Raw genomic sequence first — 17,468 nt, 5'->3', positions numbered from 1 at the left:
GACATAACGAAGCAAATTGCCAATTTTACTGACTTCGTTACATCAAAGTTTAACTGTAGATGCAACATTAAAGTTTGATAATGATGTTTAAGGAATACAAACAGAAGGGAATAGAAACATGATGGAAACCAGTGCCCAATGAATGTGTACCGTTTCTCACTTTCTCCAACTTTGTTGACCTGCTGGCAATGTTCACACATAACCTAACTGTACACCTTAGCGCAACTGCTCGTGCTACAATTTTAGTTATGCTCGTACATAATAAAGTTAAACCTCGATATAACAAAGTTGGTAATTCGCTTCGTTATATTGAAATTTCTTTATAATAAAATTCAACCTTTTATGCAAATAAGTACAGCTGCCGATAGATTTTCCTGGCACGAAGCGGGCAGCAAAATTTTTTTAATTATCAGGCAGTCAGAAAAAGCAATTGTGAATCAGAAAAACATTTACTTTGTTGAATTTGAGAATCGCCGACAAACAATACGGTCTAAAGCAGCGTTCACGATATCCGAGAATGGCCTGCCACAGCAACCACTCTACCTCCACAGCCGATAGTGTACCCTGCAGTGCAACAACGCTATTGTGAAAAGCGCAAGCAGCGGTGAGCGTATGCTTCGTCTGCCTCTCGCTTCCAGCACGAAAACCATCTTGCAATGCGTAACCAACTTGCCCAAATCACCACTTTGACGCTTTAATGAGCCTTTGAAACCCGACATTGCGCAACATGCAGTGATAAATGTGCAGGAAGACGAGTGCATATGATGCCAAGCCATCTCAGCACCCCCACACTCTTTGCAGACGCAGCAGATTACCTATAAAACAGGCTGTGTATGTGCCCAGCTCCACCAGAGAAGGAGACTCGCACCAACCTGGCACCCCCTTCCCTCCCCCCCACTTTCTCTACCCCCTTTCCCCTCTCGCACGCTTTATCACATGCTGACTCGTCTCCCTCTTTCCCCTTGCTAACGTGGGAAGGTGGAGTTCATCAAGCCACTGTACTTCTCTGCTCACCCTCGCACGCCTTCACTGGCACCCAAAGCATACAGAGCGCGGGGTGCGATAATATATTATCACACTTGGACTTACTACGAAACATGACGCTGCTCCACTTCCGTGGTAGCTCTTAGTTGTGTGGCGCACGATCTGAGATGTGCGTTCACAAGCAACTGAATGCAATTCAAACATTTTACGATCCGCGCGCATGAAAGTTTTCATTGTGTCGGTATTCCTTCACGGTGGCAGTGAAATTTCGTTATATAATATTTAAGCCATGTATAAAACACTTCGTTATATGAAGTTCTAAATACATGGTGTTCAGATCAGGGTGTCTACCAAGTTGACATTTCCAAATTCCATGAGTTTTCCAGGTTTTCTCTCAGTGGCTTTGTAAAATTCCCTGAGTGACAGAGAGCTTTGTTTTATTCTAAGATGGGCTGACACCATGTCACCCAATGCTCTAGTAAGTATCTTAAAAACAAAGAAAAACTACTTAATCCAGTTTTAATAGTAAGGAGTAGCGTAAAGAAAACAGAAGGAAGGGGTTAGTGACATGAATAGCAAATAAAATACCTTTGAAAAAGGAAAGGGTAAAATCCATTGCGAGTCGACTTGAACATTCTAACATACGAATAAAAAGGAGATCCACATAGAAGCAAATATTTTCAATATGAGCTATTTCTATCAACTGATAGCAAGCTCATTCGTATGAGGCCAGAACTGTCTCGCAAGCAATATTCTCTCTCACAACAGCTTTTAAGTAAACATAAAAAAAAATTGTGGGGTTTTACGTGCCAAAACCACTTTCTGATTCTAAGGCACGCCGTAGTGGAGGACTCCGGAAATTTTGACCACCTGGGGTTCTTTAACGTGCACCTAAACCTAAGCACACGGGTGTTTTCGCATCTTGCCCCCATCGAAATGCGGCCGCCATGGCCGGGATTCGATCCCGCAACCTAGTGCTCAGAAGCCCAGCACCATAGCCACAGAGCAACCACGGCGGGTGCCGAGAGCGAGTGGGGCTATACTAATCCAGATACAACCAAATTAGGAAGGCCCACGAAGCTTCAACAAAGACACTCCCTCACCAGAACAGGAATTCATGATTCCTCCTTCATGATTCCTATAGTTAAACCATGGCTCTCAGTCCCCAGCAGCTGCGGAGCATCTGATTAAGGAGGCGGTCAGACCTGTAAAGCAGAAGAGGGTGCTAAGAGTCTCTGGACCCGGACAGGCCGCCAATGGAAACTGACCCTGTCAACCTTTAACAGCCAAACTCTGTTGAGTGAGGCTACCTTAGCAGGACTTTTTGAGGAACTATCAGATATTGTTTGGGATATCGTCGGCCTTAACAAGATTAGAACTGGTGAGGCTCATACAGTGCTAACAGCCATGTCCTCTGCTACAGAGGTCTCCGAGATAAAAAGCAATACGGGGTAAGATTCCTATCCATAAGGACATAGTGGGCAATATTGACGAATTCTACAGCATTAATGAGCGGGTAGCCGTAGTCATAATCAAACTTAATAAGAGGTATAGAGAAAAGGTAGTAGAAGCAAAGCTCCAACATCCAGTCACGATGATGATAAAGTATATCGGTTGTATGAAGATGTTGAATTAGCGATGAGAAAAGTGCAAACTCAGTATACTGTAGTAATGGGCAACTTCAATGGAAAAGTGAGAAAAAGGCGGGCTGGTGAACTACGGCGTCGATTCTAGGAACACTAGAGAAGAGATGCTGGTAGAATTCGGAGGAAGGAATAAGCTTCGAATAATGAACACCTATTTTAAGAAGTGTAGCAACAGAAAGTGGACCTGGAAAAGCCGTAATAGTCAAACAAGAAATGAAATTGATTTCATACTTTCTGCAGATCCCAGTATAGTGCAGGATGTAAAGCGATAGTTATGGTAAAGTGCAGTGATTATAGGTTAGCGAGAGCTAGGATTCACCTCAACTTGAAGAGAGAAAAAGTAAAATTGGTCAAGAAGAAACAGCTCAACCTAGAGGTACTAAGGGTAAAAGCAGACAAATTCAGGCTGGTACTTCGAAACAAATATGCAGCCTTAGAACAGAGAGATGATGATGACATAGAGCTAATGAATGGAACTGTAACTAGGCTGGCTTCAGAGGCAGCAAATGAAGTGGAAGGCAAGGCACCAAGCAAACCAGTAGGTAAATTGTCCTAAGTAACAAAGGAACTAATAACGAAAGGACAAAGAATGCAAGTGTCCAACAGAAGAGATAAGATAAAATTCGCAGAACTGTCAAAACTGATCAGCAAGGTGAAAATAAGTGATATTCGAAATTATAACGTGAGAAAGTGAAGAAGCCATAAAAAATGGACCCAGCCTGATATCAGTGAGAACAAAACTTGGCAAAGGACAAACCAAGATGTGTGCACTGAAAGATAAGCAGGGGGATAAGCAAGCAGGGGATCTTGCCTGGGTCCGGTTGCACTCCGTTCGCATCAACGAGATGACCATGGACGGTAATCTGGCGACGGCCAAATCGGCACTTCGACGCGTTGAGTTGCAGACCGGCTCGACGAAAAATGTCCAGGACTGCTGAGAGGCGCTCGAGGTGCGTAGCAAACGTTGGGGAGAATACTATAACATCGTCCAAGTAGCACAGGCACATCGACCATTTGAAACCATCTAGAAGGGAGTCCACCATGCGTTCAAAAGTGGCAGGAGCATTACATAGACGGAACGGCATCACTTTGAATTGACAAAGACTGTCTGGTGTTACAAAAGCAGTCTTCTCATGGTCGAGACCGCCCACGGCAATCTGCCAGTAGCCGAAGCGAAGGTCAATAGAGGAGAAGTAGCAAGCACTGTGGAGGCAGTAAAGGGCGTCATCAATCCGAGGTAGGTGATACACGTCCTTTTTGGTAACCCTGTTAAGGTGCCGATAATCCACGCAAAAGTGCCATGAGCTCTCTTTCTTTTTTTACCAGTACAACAGGTGATGCCCATGGACTATATGACGATTCAATTATGTTCTTGGCAAGCATCTTGCAAACTTTTGCGTGAATAACTTGATGCTCAGCCGATGACACTTGATACGGGCGACGATAAATAGGAGGGGCACCGCCGGTATTAATGCGATGTTTAATAGATGTAGTTTGGGCCAAAGGACGACCGTTAAAGTAAAAAATATCATGGTAGGAAAAAAAACGCGGTGGAGCTCACAAGAGTGCTCGGGCGGCGTGTCGGGCGCAATCATTTTCTGTAAGTCGGCGATGGTACAAGTTGCCGAGTGCGATGGTAGAAGAGGATCAACTTAATTGTCGTCTACTGCAATAGATGCTACTGAGTGACCCTCGAATGAGCGAAGCTGGGCCAGAGACATCCCGCGTGGAAGCACTTGTGTCGTCAAGCCAAAATTGACCACTGGCAGGCAAACGCAATTCGCCGTGATAGATAAAACTGTATGAGGTACTGTGATCTCGTATGTAAGGAGGACGTCTTGCATGGGAGCTGCGATTGTAGTGGCAAGCGAAGGTGGCAAGTGAACGAAGTCAACGAAACTGAGGCGACTGAGGTGTGGTTCAGCGGGATCCAGAACGGGCAGGTCAAGGCACTGGAGAGTACTGGCGGAACAATCGATGAGAGCAGAATGTGCGGAGAGGAAGTCTAACCCGTGGATGACTTCGTGGGGACAGTGGGCGATGACTGTAAATAGCATGATAGTGGAGCGATCGGCAAAGGGGACGCGGGCAGCACACATACCAATAACAGGGACTGTTCTGCCATCGGCAGCACGGACAACAGGCGTCATGGCAGGCGTGATTATTTTCTTCAGGCGGTTACGAAGGTCAGTGCTCATTACCGACAAATGCACCCCAGTGTCTATAGGAGCAGATACAGAAACACCGTCGACTTGCGTGTCAAGAAGGTCCAGATGAGTGGGCAACGTCAGTAGAGGATTTGGCGGCGTAGGGAGAAATGCAGCGCCACCTCGAGGCGCTACATCGTCTAGTTTTCCGGCTGGGACTGACGTGCGAAGGGAGTCAGCGAAAAAGAGCGACGGGGCTGGGGAGACCGAGATTGTTGTCGTTAGGGCAAAGGCGAACGAGAATGGGGGCGGTTCGGCGCAGGAGAATCAGTGGCAGCATTATTGGAGCGTGTGACATAGGAATGAGAAGGGCCACCTGAGGGGCAAGAGTAGTCAGTATAAGCAGACTGGGTCGGGCAACTCCAGCAACTGCGACAGTGCCGAGAAATGTGCCCGATTCAACAGCAGTGAAAACAAATGGGCTTGTCGTCAGCAGTGCGCCATTCAGATGGGTTGCAGAAACGTGGTGGGTAATAAGATGCCGGACAGGGCGGAATCGATGAAGCCGGGTGGTTATCAGGGCGATGGGCCGAGCAGATGGTGTAAAGACCCATGTTTGCGAGTTCCTGGCGGACAACTGCCTGGATCAGGGAAACCGTGATTGCAGGTGCGTTGGAGGGGCTGGAGTCAAATGCAGCCGGATAGGCGGCCTCGATCTCACGACGGACGATCCGGGTAACATCGCCAGTGTTGGTGGGACGAGGAGCGTCGGCACAGGAAGATGTCGCTGGGGTGTTGGGCAGATGGGCAAACTGCTGGTCAATACGTCGGCTTTTAGTGAGTTCCAGGCAGCGAAACTCTTTTACAACTGCATCCACCGTCGCCACATTGTTAAAAATGAGCAAGTTGAAGGCGTCATCGGCAATGCCTTTGAGGATGTGGGAGACCTTGTAGCACTTAGTCATGTGTGCGTCAACTTTGCGGCACAGAGCCAAGATGTCCTGAATACAGTGCAGTCTACTTATAACGATACCACATATAACAATATATCGGTTATAACGATGGGTCGACATGAGAGTATCATTTTATGAATTAGGTCTATGGCGAAAAAAAACATTTATAACGATAGGTTATTCACCGCATATCGGATATAACGATCCAAATTTTGCCGTCTCAACGGCGTTTTCCGTGCCAAATAATCGTAACATTTGCGTTGCTTAGTTCCCTGAAACGAACGACGTCGAGACGAGGCGATGTTTACCTCCGTAACTTCGTATCTGCCGCCATTACCGCGCAGCGCGTCCCGCCCGACCCGCGCACCGGAGAATAGCTGAGTAGGCGCAGCGTGTCACAAGATGGCGCTAGCTGCTTCATGCGCTTCAGCCACAGTCGCTCCGTAAGAGAGTGAAAGAAAAAAAAAAGCGACAAGCAAAGCAGCGCGCTAGCGCCCGTCCCGCGTCTCTCTCTCTTGCGATAGCAGGCTGACGCCACCGAAGCAGCGTGCAATCAACGGTTCAACCCAGGTCAAAGATGGCGCCGACAAAGCGCAAAGCTGTGACGCTTGACACGAAGATTGATATTTTGTAGGACTCTCGATGCAGCTTCAAGGTGAGGGCCTTTGTGAAGAAGTATGAACTCGCCCAGTTAACGATATCAACCATCTTGAAAACCGGGAGCACCGCGATTGTGAAGGCAGGAGCTATCAGCGGCCATGCCGATCAGCGGAAAAGACCCTTTGTACGCCGATGTTGAAGAGGCACTTTACCAGTGGTTCATCACCAATTGCTTCAAAAAGGCAGGCTTTGTTAGTAAGGACGAACGTCCCCAACCCACTGAGACCAACACGGGGGAAGCCGCTGACATAACCGAGCTCTGGGAGCTCGTTCCTACTGGTGACAGGTGGTGCGCCGAAGGAGGAGTTTTTGACTGCAGACAGTGCTGCCTCGTTCTGCGATCAGGTCACCGACAAGGCGATCGCCGAAGTTGTGCTGTCTCGACAGACAGCGAAGTTGTGCGACGGTGGCAACGGCACCAGCAACAGTGACAATGAGATTGACAGTGGCTCCTTGACCCCGACCACGATGTCCACGCAAAGTGCACTGTCGTCGATCGACTCCTTAATTGAGTTTATGCATGCTAAGGCATTGCCGCCAGTGTTCGCGCAGCAGCTGGAATGCATGCACACCACGGTTGTGAAGCTGAAACTGCCGCAAAAGCAAGTGCAGATTTCGGACTATTTCGGCGCGCCTAACGCTTGGCATGATCATTGGCGCTAGAAATAAAGTTTGTTTTTCACGGCCTACTTTCTACATCATCTATTCTTTAGAGCAAGTAGCGAATTCGAGTTCGGAGCTGCAAAGGTACGTTCCGTGCTTTTTTTTTTTTTTAAGTAAGTCCAGTCCAGATATAGCGATCATCGGTTATAACGATCATATTTTTCGTCTTTTTCGATATCGTTATAAGTGGACTGCACTGTATACGTGACGTAGGGCTCCGGTGACGTCTGCACGCTGTAGGATAACGCCTTCTGCGCGGCAAGTTGGTGACCGTAGGCATTGCCGAACAAGTCTCGGAGCTTTTGCTTGAGTGAATCCCAACTGGTGAACTCATCTTCGTGCATCCAAAACCAAACTCGAGGTGTGCCAGCGAGGTAAAAGACTACGTTGGCGGGCATGATAGTAGGGTCCCACCAGTTATTGCAGCTGACGTGTCATACAGGCTGATCCAGTCATCGACGTCTTCCCCATCTTTGCCCGAGAATACGCCAGGATCACGGGGAGCGGGGAGAGTGATATAGGTCGTCGAAGTGGCAGCAGGTGTCAAAGCCGGCGGAGTCGAGTTGTCATCGCCGGGAGCTATGAAGGAAGGCTGGACGTGCTGTCCACTGCGAAGCTCCGTGACAAGGTACAGGGAACGTCCACCTCCACCAGATATGTTACGTAGGAAGACACCGACGAAAAGCTATATACAAGTATATTTACAAAGAAATATGCCACACTTGGCCAAGAGGCAACAGCCCGCGCTAGCCTCTAATCGTCGTCGTCGTCTTCTCAGAGCTCGCCTCTTCGACATTGTAAACACTGTTCCGTAGCAATATCATCAGCAATCTTGAAGGCATAGTAAAAGCAGCGGAAGAATTCTATACTTACCTGTAAAGTACCCAGAGGAATCAGGATACCTCCCTTAGAAACAGCAACTAACAGGATACAGAAACTCCTCCTATAACTAGCGATGAGATCAAAAGGGCCTTACAAGACATGAAACGAGGAACAGCGGCAGGAGAAGATGGAATAACAATCAATTTAATCGAGGATGGAAGAGACATCATGCTTGGAAAACTGGCGGCTCTTTATACGAAGTGTCTATCGACTACAAGGGCCCCAGAAAACTGAAAGAATACAAGCATTATACTAATCCACAAGAAGTCAGACATTACAGAATTGAAAAATTATAGGCCCCTTAGCTTACTCACAATTATATCAAATATTCACCAAAATAATTTCCGAAAGAATAAGGGCAACACTGGACTTTATTCAACCAAGCTTCAGGAAGCGATACTCTACGATAGATCACATCTATGTCATTCACCCTGTGAGGGTCGAATTATTTTGAAAAGAAACATTCCCAGGTGGTCAAATTACTTTACTGCCGATCTTGAATGTACAAGATGTATAAAGTCGGGAATAAAAAGTAAAAAAAAATTAGCAGCAGTATTTTGGTATCGGCATCACTCAGAACTGCAAAATGTTCAATAGTATTTCAGAATGTCGTACTCCTTGAAACTGTGGGGATGCGCGACTCTCGCGCGTCCCCTGATGTTTTTCCTGCATAGTGCGTCTCCTGTAATGCGGCTTCGCCGCGTGGCCTGCGTGATGCCCGCGGCGGTCGATGTGGTTGGGGGCGCAGTGCGAGAGATGGTGCGAGTCTTGCGCTGCTAACGCCGCCTCACAGCAGGGTTACTTGGGGACGCAGGAGAGAACAGGCTGCCTCTTTGGTTCGGGACAGCGAGCAGCGTGGACGTACCGCGCGTGCGCCGATCCATGCCTCTGCGAGACCGTCTCGCGGGGCCGCCTTCGAACGCGCCACCGTTCGCGCGAACGACCAGGCGTTGGGATCCAGCATGGGGCAAACATATTCGCTCGCTATCCGGTCGCAGTGAGTCGGACTTCTAGATTTGTCGCGCGCCCATTGGCATGTATTGTGTATAGCAACTCGGCTAGCAGGCATTGATCTATGAAAGGTGCAATAAATGCCCTTGTGATTGTTTGCACTACTGTGTTGTCGTTCCTTTGTCCCAAGAGCACAGAGGAGAACCCCACATCTGGCGCCCAACGTGGGGCTCTTGGGGCATCGGACGATGGTTTTAACAGTTTTGCTTCATTCGAGACCTTTGTTTGAACCGAAGCGTAGGGCTAGCGCGAATTTTTATCGCTACCGTTGGCGGCGTGCTTTCTTGAGCGAGGCGACGGTGGCTGTAGTGTGTTTGAACATGTCAACATGCTAAGCCTTTTCCCAAGTGTTTTTTTTAAATGGCATTCGTCGATACGAGAGCCACGTGGTCTGCATCCTGGGAGAGCGAGGCTCAGCGCCTGCGGAGCATTGCCAAGCCTGAAGCAAGCGAGTAAGTAAGCCTCGTGGGTGGTCCGAATTTCTTATGTAAATAGCTTCTTCTACCTCTTTGACTAGGATGAAGTCGCCGCTCTGGGAGCCGGGTGGCCACGGGCCACGGTTGCCACTACGGGCTGACTGGTATTGCGGCCTGGCACCGGCCGCTCCGACACCGTCTGGGACGGTGGGCGCCATCAACTCGGATGCTGTGTGCACCGAGCGGAGTAGGACCACCTAACAGAGCTGACGTCTCCTCGCGGCTGCCTGTTTTGCGCCCATATTGGGTGTTGTTTTTGGATGCCAGTTGTTGTCAGGGTAGCGACGCTTTAGGCCTAAGGCTTTACGAAGCTGCCTGTCGCACGTGGAGAGACACAACCTGGTGGACCGTGGCGTTGAGGTGTTGCACTTTGCTTCCCTCATTCTATTTAGCCTCGCACAAACTGAAATTACTCGTTCGATTCAAGGAAGCGAGCTTCGTTCACGTGAACTTAGCATCTGAGTAGCTGCCTGATCTTTTGCTAGCCGAGTTGAACATCGTACCACGTGGGCGATGCGCATGCAGAATTCCTCTCCCTTGCACTACTTTAGTATTTGCCGAGTGTGTTGAGTGTACGCAGCGTGATTGGAGTCACCCCTGGCTTGCCGTCACCTGCACATCGTCTGCGCTGCTGTTCTGGACTACGATCAAGCCACCCCGGGCGATGGTGATGCTGTGGCCAGTTCGGTGCAGCGACTTTGGCGGCCTCCTGTATCCAGCTCACAACCCTCGGCGGCGGACAAAAGAGCCGGCGGTCACCGACAGCTATGGCGGCTCTTGCCAGCAGGGCGCGTCGGCGTGAGCGACGCTTGCTCGTACCGACTACTGCGTCGTCGTTTCCGGAGTCCTGGCCTGGAATCGTGCCGTCGAGTCTGCAAAGCTGCTGCTGTGACCGGCGGATGCCAGCGGTGTACCCAGGGACAATGTCAGCTCGCATGCTATGGACAGCGTGTGGACATTTCTTCGGCACGGCCACTGTTGCATGTACTACCTTGTCGCGAAGCACGCGTTGATGTTAGACCGAGTGACATGTTTCGCCGGAATATGTAGTGATTTAAGGTTGGGGGGATGTGGGGATGCGCGACTCTCGCGCGTCCCCTGATGTTTTTCCCGCATAGCGCATCTCCTGTAATGCAGCTTCGCCGCGTGGCCTGCGTAATGCCCGCGGCGGTTGATGTGGTTGGGGCGCAGTGCGAGAGATGGCGTGAGTCTTGCGCTGTTAACGCCGCCTCACGGCAGGGTTACTTGGGGGCGCAGGAGAGAACAGGCTGCCTCTTTGGTTCGGGACAGCGAGCAGCGTGGCCGTGCCGCGTGTGCGCCGATCCATGCCTCTGCGAGACCGTCGCGCGGGGCCGCCTTCAAACGCGCCACCGTTCACGCGAACCACCAGGCGTTGGGATCCAGCATGAGGCAAACATATTCGCTCGCTATCCGGTCGTGGTGAGTAGGACTTCTAGATTTGTAGCGTGCCCATCGGCATGTTTTGTGTATAGCAACTCGGCTAGCAGGCATTGATCTATGAAAGGTGCAATAAATGCCCTTGTGATTGTTTGCACTACTGTGTTGTCGTGCCTTTGTCCCAAGAGCACGAAGAACCCCACAAAACACGGGTCTATCTATGCACAGCACCTTATCGCAGTCTGCACACTTAAAACGCGTGTCTGTTCTCCTCTAGGAGCGGCGAGTTGTGTTGGCGCACACATGACATCTTCTCTGTGTGCGGCTGCTTTACGCAGAGGTCTGAGGCACCCTCTTGCGAAAGCGCGTTGCCGGTGAGAGCGAGAATACCTCGCGAGCGGCAGTGATAAACAAGCTAAGAGCAGCACCCATTAAGATAAAAATCAACTTCCAACGCCCTGCAAGAGAGTGCCGACAAAGAGAAAAATGACATTTCGGGTGCCTCCGTTGCAATCACGCAGCGGAACAGAAACCGCAAAGGGGGTGTTGCCGCAGTCTGCGCGACACGCTGAAGCTAGAAATCAGATGTGTTTATCTCCCCAAGAAGGTAGCACAAATTTCAAACGTTTCTTGTAAGTCCTAAGAGGTGGCAGCACCTCCCAGTGAGCACGCATTGTCATTATGGTGCGAAATTTCAAACGGAGGTTCGAAACCATACCCGTACGGCAAAGACCATGCGGGACAGAAAACCGCCGCCGTACATGTACGGCAAATACCTTCAAAGGGTTAATCAAGTAATCGATAAATCCGCAGAGTACAATGAGCCTATCTATATGGCTTTCATAGATTACGAAAAGACATTTGATTCAGTAGGGATACCAGCAGTCATAGAGGCATTACTTTATCAAGGAGTACTGACCGCTTATGTAAATACCTTGGAAAATATTTACAGATTCCACAACTACCTTAATTCTACACAACTAGGAACATACATACAAAGAAAGCGTTCAGACAGGGAGACACAATCTCTCCAATGCTATTCATTGCATGCTTGGAAGAAGTGTTCAAGCTATTAAACTGGGAAGGCTTAAGAGTAAGGGTTGCCGGCGAATATCTCAGCAACCTTCAGTTTGCCGATGGCATTTTTCTATTCAGCAACACTGCAGACGAATTACAACAAATGATTGAGAACCTTAACAGAGAGAGTCCAATAGCAGGGTTGAAGATTTATATGCAGAAGACGAAGATAATGATGAATAGCCGGGCAAGGGAACAAGAATTCAGGATCACCAGTCACCCTCTAGAGTCTGTGAAGGAGTATGTTTACCTCGATCAACTAATCACAGGGAACCCTGATCATGACAAAGAAATTCACAGAATAAAAATAGGTTGGATCACATACGGCAGACATTGTCAGGTCTTGACTGGAAGCTTACTATTATCATTGAAAAGGAAGGTGTACAATCAGTGCATTTTACCAGTGCCGACATATGGGGCACAGACTTGGTGATTGACAAAGAAACTTGAGACCAAGTTAAAGACCGCACAAAGAGCGATGGAACGAAGATTTCTAGGCATAACGTTAAGAGATGGAAAGAGAGCAGTTTGGATCATAGAGAAAATGGGCCTAGCCGATATTCTAATTGACATTAGGAGAAAAAAATGGAGCTGGGCAGGTCATGTAATGCACAGGTTATATAACCGTTGGACCATTAGGGTTACAGAATGGGTACCAATAGAAGGGAAATGAAGTCGAGGGCGGCAGAAGACTAGGCGAAGCGATTAAATCAGGAAATTCACGGGCGCTAGTTGGAATCGGTTGGCGCAGGACAGAGGTAATTGGAGAATGCAGGAAGAGGCCTTCGTCCTGCAGCGGACATAAAATAGGCTGATGATGATTATGATGATGATGAGACTTCCAAGATGCTCACCGTTTCTTTGTGATAAAAGAGGGAGAGTAATGGCGACTTCTGTAAAGCGAAAATTTACTGCATATAATGAGACCGAGCATAACACTTTGCCACTGTTGGAGATTCCCTCATGAGGCACAAAAGCACACTTGCAGGGGTGCCGCCTGACTTGGCGTTCAATATATAAAAAATAGTGGTGGTTCGATACGTGCTTAGTACAGTGCTATACTTTTGCATGCGACCTCTCCTCCTTTCTCTTCATTAAAATCTACTCCTTCTTTCAAGGAGATGTTATGCCTTTTGGATATGGCCAATAATGCAATGTATCAGAATTTGATATATTGGAGAGTGACTGTAGTTGTCCATTCTGAATTTCAAACACACTCATGGCATCATCAACCACTGACAATGTATAATGAAAACTGGAAATGCATCACGAGGTTGTGCTATGCTCACCAGAGAACAGCTGGATGACTTTGGAGGTGAGAGTGAGGCAGTCCTCGGACGGATCGCACACGGGAGTCACCTGAATCATTAGGTCATGATTACAAGAGGGCACATGCCTGCAACAACATACTGAGGCTGAATCTCTGCATTTACAATACTCTACACATGCAGCATTTCAACCTTTCAGAATAATTTAAGAAATGTCCTGTGTAACTCGCATTTTCAATTTTCAAAAGGCAGCCACAGTACCCTGTGTTCATTAAAGGGAAGCTGAAGCGGTTTTCAATTTCCATGAATTGCTGGGGTTGGGAAGAACAGACCTATTCATTTACGGTTCTGAAATTTTTTTCTTTGTTTTGTTAATATAAGGGGCTGAAATAGCTTTATAAATCCCCCCCGCGGACACGCCCCCATCGCTTCCCGGAGCGCCGGGTGAGGTGGTTGCCAGAGGAGAGAACCGGCGAGAGTGACGTCACTCGCGGGGACCGTACTGCCGGACCGGCGTGCTGGCATGTGCTGGCATGTTTCTTCCCGTCCTGCGCTTTACTAAACGACGCTACGAGAGATATGCCGCCACTGACGTTTGTTTTCGTTTGCGATTTTCGTGAACTGTGCTTCCTTTCTGCGCTACGTGAGTGCCTACAGCCAAGGGCGCCTAACCTGCCCTCGTTCTGTGCACATTCGGCTGTGTGAACACAGGCGGCCAAGACAATGTGGTGTTTCACATGTTCCCGAAGGACAAGAAACTTGCAGCGCAGTGGGTCTGTGCGGTAAGGAGAGCTAATTTCGTGCCAACGAAATCAACTGTGCTGTGCTCGGAGCATTTCCGCGACAGTGGTTATCATGGGAGCTTGACAACGATGCGGGCAATCGGTATACCAATTAAATCGGCGCGACTGAAGCCCGGCGTTGTTCCGCCTATATTCTCCCACAAGACAAACACCTCGCCACCTCCAAGAGCGGCCTTCACCAAGAGGAGAAAGGGCGAGGTAAGGGTTTTAATGTGCACACGGGCAATGTTTTAAACAGATGATCACCTGAGTGTCGCACAAACGGCCTTACAGCGGCCTTTGACGAAGCGAGGTGGAGGCACAGCCAGGAATATGCACATGCGTGCAAACAGCTTGCCGTTTTCATCCTGTTTTTCCCCTCCGCTGTGTCACGGAACACTGTACTACGGCCGTTTGTTCGGTGCTGTTTTGATAAAGTGAAATAACTGACCGGGCGTACGCTTGTGCGTTACGTGATATTTGCTATTCGTCCGACCACGCGGTGGCGTGGTCGGACACGCCACCGGTGCCCGCAGGTTTAGCTGTTCAGCATTCGTGTTCAAATCGCACGACATGAGGCGTTACGGTAATATTTTCATGCTCGCGATACAGTAGTTGAACTCGGCGTGTAAAAACTTCATTCCGTAGATTTCGCACTCACAGCTTGCTACCAGCAGCGAAATGCCGCAAAAACAAGCGTCGGCACAGCCACACCCGTGGCAAGGCAAATGGGCTCAAATAATGAAGTAACGTTGTGAGGTATTGAACTTGTCAGCGTTCAATGTCGTCTAGCCCAATACAGGCATCGCTGCTGCACAAAAAATTTTCCTTGCCTTTGTACCTAGAGAACTAGCTATGTATCAGGCATGACAAAATTATTATTTGAAAGTAATTATATTACATTACTCATTACTTTCTTATTACAATCATCAATTTGAATTACATTACCGATTACCACTTTCAAAAATGGTATTACTTTACTTTTTACTTTATATTACTTTTTAAATCAGGAATAGTGGCATCTATGTAAACACTCAAAACCAAATTTTAAATGCGCGCCACGGTGACGTTTGGTAGGTGTGGCCACGCCCCACTCGGGCATAGCAGTGGAAGGCATGGAACAGGAGCAAAGAGGAATCATTCATACGCGACCTTAGATGGCCAATAAGTAACTGCTGTGCAGCAGAAGCAAAGCATCTCCTGATGTACTGATGCACTGATGAACTTTTTGTGGCAAAGTATTTATGAAATCGTCTATTTTAACAAGAAGTGGCTTGGGGGCCTCTTTATATGTTGGGTAGTTATGAGCAGTGCCAGTGTTCGTCGGCACCACTATGTCGCGTGCACAGGCACTCATTGTGCACACACGCAAGGGGAGCACACTTACCCGAACACAGTAGTTCCCTGCGGTCAAGTTTTCAAACAGCACCACCACAGAGAGGTTCTGCGAAGGCAAATCAAGCATCTATAAAAAATTATGCAACTGACTGGCACTTGCACTAATGCAGCAGCCACTCATCCATACCAGGTGTATGTCTGGGTTCCAAATATAGCTGAATTTGACATGTCAAGCCGGCTTCCTATGTAACATTTCACTAGAAACCAAACATGCATGTCAGCTTGATATTGTTACGTGTGGAAAGACACAGACGAAAGATGCTATTTACACACTATTTACACTGGAGCCAGGCAGCCAGGCTGACACTCGTTCGTGCCAAGGGCACCGACCAACTTCTTCATCATTCTCGCGGTGACTCATCTTTTGAGCATCGCTTGATGATATCGTAATATTACCCCCCAGCGGCAAAAGCACCGTCACGGTGCTGTTAAATATCCAAGGTGCATGAAGAGTTGTAGGGCTTGAGTCGGGCAACGTGGACAATGTCACTGGTTGTTACAGCAGAGGACGTAGTGGGCCTGGCTAGAACGATTTCATAGGTGACATCGGTCACTTTGTGTATCACGCGATATGGGCCTGCGTAACAGGAAAGCAGTTTTTCACAAAGGCCGACTTTAAGCAAGCGTGACCAAAGCAACACGAGGGCGCCGGGCACAAAATGGACATCACGGTAACAGAGGTCGTAGCGTTGTTTCTGCTTGTCATAAGACACTTGTAGACGAGCATGCGCAAGTTGGCGAGCATGGTCAGCATGGGCGATTGCATCACGGGCATAATCGCTAGTTGAAGCTGTGGCGGACGGAAGCACAGTGTCCAATGGTAGCGTCGGTTCGCGGCCGTACAAGAGGTAAAACGGGAAAAAGCCAGCAGTTTCGAGACGCGAAGAGTTGTATGCAAAGGTAATGTAAGGTAGAGCCAGGTCCCAATCACGGTGGTTGTCTGAAACGTATTTGGATAGCATGTCTGTAAGGGTGCGGTTCAAACGCTCAGTGAGGCCGTTCGTTTGGGGGTGGTAGGAGGTGGTAAATTTATGCTGTATTGAGCAGGCACGCATGATGTCGTCAATGACTTTGGACAAAAAGGTGCGGCCGCGGTCTGTAAGCAATTGACGCGGAGCACAATGCATCAAAATGATATGATGTAGGAGGAAGTCCGCAACATCAGTTGCGCAACTGGTCAGAAGAGCACGGGTTACGGCGTAGCGGGTCGCGTAGTCTGCTGCTACTGCAACCCACTTGTTTCCTGATGTGGATTCCGGAAATTGGCCGAGAAGGTCCAAGTTGACACGATGGAAGGGCTCGGCAGGGATGTCGAGCGGCTGCAGGTAACCAGTGGGGAGCTGGGAAGGCTTCTTGCGTCGTTGGCAAAGTTCACAACGGCGACGTAACGTCATACGGAACGGGCAAGGCCCGGCCAGAAAAAACGGTGACGTACATGGTCATAGGTTCGAGATATGCCGAGGTGTCCCGCTGTTGGTGCGTCATGAAGCTCTTGTAGAACGGTTGAGCGGAGGTGTTTAGGTATTGCAAGCAGGAACTGAGAGCCGTCCGGATGAAGGTTACGACGATACAGAGTACCGTCGCGGAGAACGAAGAGGCGTAGAGTGGCGTCGGCCGGGGAGTGTTCCAAACGGTCGATGAGTGCTCTGATGTAGGCGTCATGACGTTGCTTGTCGGGGAAATGAAGCAGCTGGGATACAGAGAATACGCAAGCACTGGCAGTATTGGAGGAGTCAGAGTCGTCAACAGGGTAACGTGACAAACTGTCAGCGTCTTGTTGCAGGCAGCCAGACTTGTACACCACGGAATATGAAAATTCCTGTAGCCTCAAAGCCCATCGAACAAGCCGGCCTGTAGGATCTTTTAGCGATGAGAGCCAGCAGAGAGCATGATGGTCAGTGACTACGAAAAAAGGGCGACCGTAAAGGTAAGGACAGCACTTCGCAACCGCCCAGACAACAGCAAGGCATTCGCGTTCCGTAATGGAATAGTTGCGCTCCGATGGTGCTAGGAGGCGGCTCGCATAAGCAGTAATGCGATCCTTGCCACGCTGACGCTGGGCTAAGACGGTACCTACGCCATGACCGCTGGCATCTGTACGCAATTCTGTAGGGGAATCAGGG

General features: G+C 48.9%; 1 protein-coding gene across 3 annotated transcripts in view; it reads right to left on the bottom strand.

Moving 5' to 3' along the window:
- LOC139061368 (uncharacterized) overlaps window positions 1-17,468 on the bottom strand; it is a 193,600-nt gene that overhangs the window by 25,503 nt on the left and 150,629 nt on the right. For all 3 annotated transcript variants that reach the window (XM_070541336.1, XM_070541334.1, XM_070541333.1), the window contains exons 9-10: window positions 15,335-15,391; window positions 13,187-13,256 (exon numbers count right to left, since the gene is read on the bottom strand). In XM_070541336.1, coding sequence (XP_070397437.1) covers window positions 13,187-13,256; window positions 15,335-15,391 — 127 coding nt within the window. The remainder of the gene's footprint in view (window positions 1-13,186; window positions 13,257-15,334; window positions 15,392-17,468) is intronic.

This window comes from Dermacentor albipictus, chromosome 6 (assembly GCF_038994185.2).
Source record: "Dermacentor albipictus isolate Rhodes 1998 colony chromosome 6, USDA_Dalb.pri_finalv2, whole genome shotgun sequence".
In the NCBI taxonomy this organism is placed as follows: Eukaryota; Metazoa; Arthropoda; class Arachnida; order Ixodida; family Ixodidae; genus Dermacentor; species Dermacentor albipictus.
Note: the sequence above shows the minus strand (reverse complement) of the source record. Positions and strands in the feature narration are given on the sequence as shown.